At 42.6% G+C, this 6,474-nt stretch overlaps 1 protein-coding gene across 1 annotated transcript; it reads left to right on the top strand.

Moving 5' to 3' along the window:
- Positions 1-1,308: 1,308 nt before the first annotated feature.
- On the top strand, positions 1,309-6,149 carry olfml1.L (olfactomedin like 1 L homeolog). Its single transcript, XM_018257150.2, has 3 exons — positions 1,309-3,296; positions 3,905-4,193; positions 5,002-6,149. The coding sequence occupies exons 1-3, from the start codon at positions 3,174-3,176 to the stop codon at positions 5,784-5,786; spliced, it is 1,197 nt and encodes a 398-aa protein (XP_018112639.1). The 5' UTR covers positions 1,309-3,173; the 3' UTR covers positions 5,787-6,149.
- Positions 6,150-6,474: the final 325 nt, after the last annotated feature.

Below are 6,474 nucleotides of genomic sequence, written 5' to 3'. Positions count from 1 at the left end.
ATTTGAGGCCCAGCATTAGCCCAGGCCCATGTGAAATTATTATCAGCTAAAGTCATAACTATATCTAGGACATCAACTAAGCGTTCATCCAAAATCCTGCTCTTCTTGTTCTTCAAGATGCACCTTCAAAGGAATTTAAGACAGGAAAAAACATTCCACCAAATGTCCTTGTGGCCTTCAGGATGGGTCCTCAGCCAAGCCTCTGCGACCCCCTTTGGGGGGAAAGTTTGGGAACCACTTCCATAGATGGATGCTGATTTATTCATATGGAAAGGCTAATTAAAATGAATTTTCTTTACTGATTTCTTCATACAGTCCCAGTGCCCATTCCAATACCCCAAATTCCTTATCTACAGAGGTAGTATTGGTGAAGTCGGTGAATAAATACAAGAAGATATGAAAGTTTTCTCTCATAAGAGATATGGTAGGCAGCAAGAAGATGAAACCATTGTTAGATCAGTAGGAACATAGATATAAATAAAGCAACCTCTATGGTTGAAGCAGAACACATCTAATTAAAGGCCATTCAAGGGCAGCTACAGCATGTTCAGTTCAATTTGATATCTCAATATAATAATACTTGATGCCAGGCACCGTGACCAGTGTGACCCAGTACAAGGATATCAGTACCAGCGCTCTCAGAACCCACTTATACTTTGATTAAACCAGAATCGACCAATACAAATGGGCTTTAGATAAAGTTGAAGCTATCAATGATGGTTGGGAAATGCAGTGTGGAACTTGAGTGAATTATCTGTGACTTGGGCCCATCATAGGCAGCACGGCCAACCTTCACAACTGTGTTCTTAAGCATAAATATAAATATATATCCTTGGGTATAAGGGAAGCTGAAGTTTCCGGCCATTTGGCTCTGCTTTTCTTGCTTCTCCTGTTACTCGACTGCCTGATATTTCAATCAGAGCAGAAAAGGAGCCACTTCCAATGAGGATGTGATGGCTGGGGCCTGTTATTGTCTTGACAAGTTAACCACATGGAATAATGGAATGGAACCATTTATTTTTATGACTGACAAACCATAGAGAAAAATATATTTCTTCAAATAAAACTATTCATTGTATGGTAATTAGTTAGGCACGGATTTGTGGAAAGGCCACCAAGGCCCAGGCCTAGGGAGGCAGGATTTTAGGGGGGTGACATGCTGCCCAACCACATCCACATGGTTTGGAAGCTCTAGAGCTGCTCATGAGTTACAATAGTTTTTTTAAATTTCCTGTGCGCCAATCCCCAGTGTCCCCGATCTGATGATGAAAATTTGTGCATGTGCACGAATGAAGGGGAGGGGACAGGGGTGACGAACGGCAGCGGGTCTAGGGGTGCCCGCTATGTAAATCCGGACCTGGTTATCTCGCAACATCTCACTGCAGTGTTGGTGGAAGAAAAGCCGTCTTATATTGTAATTGTGGGCACCCAGGGCTGCTTCTCTGGTGGTCCCAAGGGTGAGGAGCTGGCCTTGGGAGTTGGCTTCTCTCCCCAAGGCTACTGGAATACTGACCAGGGCACCTGCAGCCGGGAGCCTCCTTCTGGAAGACACCTGTTGATGCTGCTAAGGTTTTCTTAACATCACTGGGGGCATCTTGTGGTCACCTTTTGAGTGCAGATTTGGTTAACTAAATGACTTATTGTGTGATATTGCAACTGGTTATAACCAGACACCTTATGGGATGGGTTCAATCTAGTACAATGAGCATCACCGAGTTTGTGTTTTTAGAATATTCTTGTTCCGGGGAGCTGGTCAGTGTTTCTATGTGAGTTGGAAGCAGATACCCCAACTGATACAATGAAACAATCGAAATGAAACAGTATTCCTAATTATCCAAGCTGCAGGTGAGGACATCATTGTGCCCCATTGTGTTTCTTCACCTCTTGTAGCAGATATGAACCCATATAACATGATGCTTGTGATGTTGTTGTTCTGTATGAAAACATAAGGCTGACATTATATAGCACGTTGGCCCTATGTAAAGAATACATGATGGTGAAAATTATATGTATTGTCTAGTATAATTACTTTGTGTTGAGTACATTTGAGAATTTATAGTTACTTTTGGGTACATATGGATTAGTTTGTAAAGCTACAAGAGTATTCGGCCTTTTTTCATGACAATATGACCACTTGAGGTCCAGGGCTGCCATTTAATACCCACCTGGCCCTGTGGGGTTCCATAAAAATAAATCCTTTAGGATTCAAATCTCAATATTGCTTTGCTGTAAAGCCATGTGTTGGGTGACAGTTTGGATAGACCACAGTGAGATCCTATTGACTGGCACCAGTTTCTCAAGATTAAAGATTCCATCACACAGTGTTTCTCATTGGTCCTTGAGTTGTATCCTACTCAATTGCCATCTGATCCACATGTGACCCATTGTCCTTTAGATTGTAATGTCAAAGTGCCACCTTAGCATGGCTTTCCTTAGAATCTTCTCCTTCCGAAGACATGGAGTAGTGCTTACATTTCACTGTATACAAAGGACACTTCCCATTTATTAATGGACAAAAAAGTGATCTATATATGATAGGACCCTGCAGAACCGCTTCTCCTGAACTGCACCACCCACATTCCCCAATAGGATCCAATTTCTGTGTACCTGACAACAAATGGAAGAGTAACTAGTTGGTGGCGCTATATTGGCTGATTGACTATCCATCCCTGGCTCTTTGGCAGTGTTGGGCAACCAGGATCATGCCTGACCATCGGGTCATAGAGCTATATCAAGCAGCCAGACATGGAATCCACCAGCTCTGATGCACTACCCTGCCTTTTAGGCATGGGGCCCTAATGGGGAGTGTGGGTGGTGCAGTTCAGAAGGAGAAGAACGGGCCTCTGCATAGACCCTATGATGGATAAATCGCTTTCCTTGTTCTTTAAATCACGAGAGAGATTTTTTTTTCACTTCCAGATGTGGAGTTAAGACCACAGATTGAACATATGGATGTGATAAGCAGCGAGTACAAATGCTCAGAAGCCACGTGTTCTGTGTTTAGAAAGGAATATAATTCTCACTGGGAATTTCTTTCTTTGGGTTTGTTTGTGCAACACAAACAGCAGCAGGACCTCCTCATTGTGCTCTGTATAAACCTTTTCATTTGACTGAAGATTTTATTCTGGGCTGCGGTATCGCTCATATACAAGTTCATCAGACTGCAGGAGAATATGGAATTAGTCTTCATTCAGATACTGGTTCTTTTTGCGCTAAATACAGATGCCAACAGCCAGCGTGAGGCCCAAGACTCTATAATGATGCGTTACATTGAAAGCCGTGTCATTTCTCTTGAGGTACGTTGCCTTCTTTGTCTCTCGTAGGCCTAAAATTGTTCTGTTTATTCTGTAATGAGAAATATTCTGTACTGTGCAAACTTATACCATAAGATAAAAAGGTTTCTGTACCTGAAAAGTGATGCAAAGCTTCTATACACTGGGACAAGAAGCAACCTTGAAGATCTAGTAGGGCCTCAGCCTTCCTACATTAACTGGGGCTACATTACTTTAATTCTGGACCATGTCGTGGGGTATTTGTATTAAACTGCATTCACTTGTGCCGTTGTTATGAACCCCAAGCAAGCCATGGATTAGAATAGTCCTGACTGTTTGGTCAAAATGAGGACCTTCCTGACCGATAGTGTATAGGAAGGCTGGTGAGAACTAGGAGGTCTCCTGATGGGACCAAGCCAATTCATATATTTGTTGGGTAGGTCATCACATTGGTGGCCTAATGTCCTGGGGCCAAATGACCCAATGATCAGCCCAATGTTAACCATCAGCTGCAGATCTACTTATTTGGTGAACTTGGAGCATCATGACCAGTTTAAGATTTTATAAAAATGTAGAGAGCAATATGGATTCCTGATATTCACTTTGTTTCCTATTTTTCTTATTCATTTCAGGACAGACTATACAAATGTGAACAAGTCCTGCACCATTATGATTATGAACTGAAGGGACTGTCCCACAGACTCATTTCACGCCTTGAAGAACAAAGTAAACACAGGGCCGACGTAAAGAGGGAGGTAGAGAATCTGCTCGCTAGGATTGAGCGAGCGGAATGGGATATCGACTACCTGGAGACCGCGTCCCCTTCAAATACGTGCGTGGAGATGGACGAGCAGCTGGTGGAGACTCAACTGGAAAGCGCCGAAGAAGAAAAAAGAAAAATACTGCAAAAATTAAACACAAGTATGTAATGAGAATGTTTTGCCACATGCACACAATAGTTATGGTATGGAATGAAGTACAATCCAACTGCGACCTCCTGGAAGTGGTTGTGGAGTCTGTAGGATAAACAATGCAGTTGAGCTCAAAACAGATTGTCTTCTCGTTGGTTTAGGGGCTCTAAAATATCTTGCTTGAATCCCCAAAAAACTTTGTCTTCTCAGGGAGCTCTACAGAGGTGGCAATCCAAGAGTAAAAGTGGCTTTTTCTCAGCACCCATCTCCTTCCATTATACTCTGTGTTGCTTTCCAAAAAAAATTGTGAGCTGTGTGGTTCAAAACTGGTTGTCCGGGTGTTAAAGATCTAAAACACAAACTAAGCTGCTTCTAGAGCTTACCAAATCCACCAATCTTTCCTGCCACATCATTATGCCACCTCTGATGTAATTAACCTCCCCCTAAATATCATCTCCTCACTACTGATGTAATCTCTCAACCCTATCGGGTTTCTGAAATAAATACAGTACCCTCTAATGGTCCAAAGGACTGTCCTGAATCCATGAAGCCCAAAAGGGGTGAGCAGGGGTTCAGGGTTCCCAATTTCAACAATTTTGGTGGAAAGAAATTAGATGTCATACATGAAGGCCCTGGGCAATACCAGAAACATTATGAGAAGTCCTAGACTTTTTCCAAGCTCACAGGATCTTCTTTATGGTTAATCATAGACTTATTTGTATTCTGGAAGAGCTTCGATCAGAAAATATGTGAATTATTGCAAAATAAGCAATGGTGTAATGAGAGCATCCAACTAACTAATATACCCTTTCATTCAGGTTGTACCATTATGGTGGCGCAAATAAAATCCCAGAAGACCGTGAAAAGATCTGGTGGTGCCATCGGCTCCTGGATAAGGAATGCAGGAAACAGCTCAGAGAGATTATATTTCTTTAGTGGTCCAAATGGGGACACACTTCTAGAATTTGCAAATATGGAAGAATTCACCAGCAGAGATTATTTGGAAAAGGCCAGGAACATTTCCCTGATGTATTCCTGGCAAGGCACCGGGCAGGCCGTGCATGAAAATTTCCTGTTTTTCCATAAAAATGCAACTTTGAATGAAATTGTTAAATATGATCTGGGGAGGGAGAATGTCACAGAGACGGTTGAACTATCAGGAGCTGGTAGCATTCCGCCCTATCAGCTGTCGCCATTCACATACATTGATCTTGCCTTTGATGAGCAGGGCCTGTGGTCCATGCATGGAGATGTGAGCAATGGTGGGAATATAGTTCTGACAAAGATCAACTATCAGACCATGGTCATGGAACACGCCTGGAACACGTCCTGCCAGAGCGCCAATGCCGAGGCGGCCTTTGTCATATGTGGGACACTGTACGTGGTGTATAACACAGCCAGCGGGGGGCGTTCTCATATTGATTGCATTTATGACACTTCTGGTATCATTACTGATAAGATGCCCACCTTATATTTCCTCAGGCGCTACAGCAGCCATGCCTCCGTGAAGTATAACCCTATAGATCAGGCACTTTATGCTTGGGATGAGGGTTACCAGACTGTCTATAGACTTGATACAAGAGCTAAATATGAACATCCATGATGTATATATAATATAGTATACCAGGTGTCTGCTGGTGGCATTGGCAACTGCTAACATCACAGGTGAGGTGGGCAGCGTTTGGCCACCAGCCAGTGACTCGCTAAATAGGTGCTTTCCCCGTCCTTATATTTTAGAGTAATGGTAGTGTTTTGGGTCAGAAAAGGCTGATGGAATAAGGAATAAACTGTAACTCTGTAGTACAAGGGTGAATGTTCCAGCACAGTCCAAAGAACCTTTATAGAAGCTGGAGAGTTCCCTGCAACAGGAGTATTACTGTATAGGTGTCTCTTTTCTGTTTCTTTCCTTTATACAAACACAAAAGAAACAGGCTTTGCACTAGTGATGGGCGACTAAATTCGTCAGGTGCGAATTCGCTGTGAATTTCTACCTTTCGCTGCCGGCAAATAAATTCGAAACTGCGGCAAAAATTTCTCTGTTACAATTCACAGCGTCAACATTGCGGGCATCACCATTTGCATGGGCGTCAAAATTGGAACGGGCATCAAAATTCGCGTTTTGTTTCGTGAATTTCGCTCATCACTACTTTACACAAATGGATCAGCCTTTAAAAATTACTGAAATGGCACCAAAAAAAAAATGTACATTCCAGCGCCAGATGCATCATGTGAATATTTTCTATACCCATTAGCCATCACTACTGAGTAAAGGTGGCTGTATACTGGCCTAT

This window comes from Xenopus laevis, chromosome 4L, assembly GCF_017654675.1.
Source record: "Xenopus laevis strain J_2021 chromosome 4L, Xenopus_laevis_v10.1, whole genome shotgun sequence".
Lineage (NCBI taxonomy): Eukaryota > Metazoa > Chordata > Amphibia > Anura > Pipidae > Xenopus > Xenopus laevis.
This window is presented reverse-complemented; position numbering and strand designations above follow the sequence as displayed.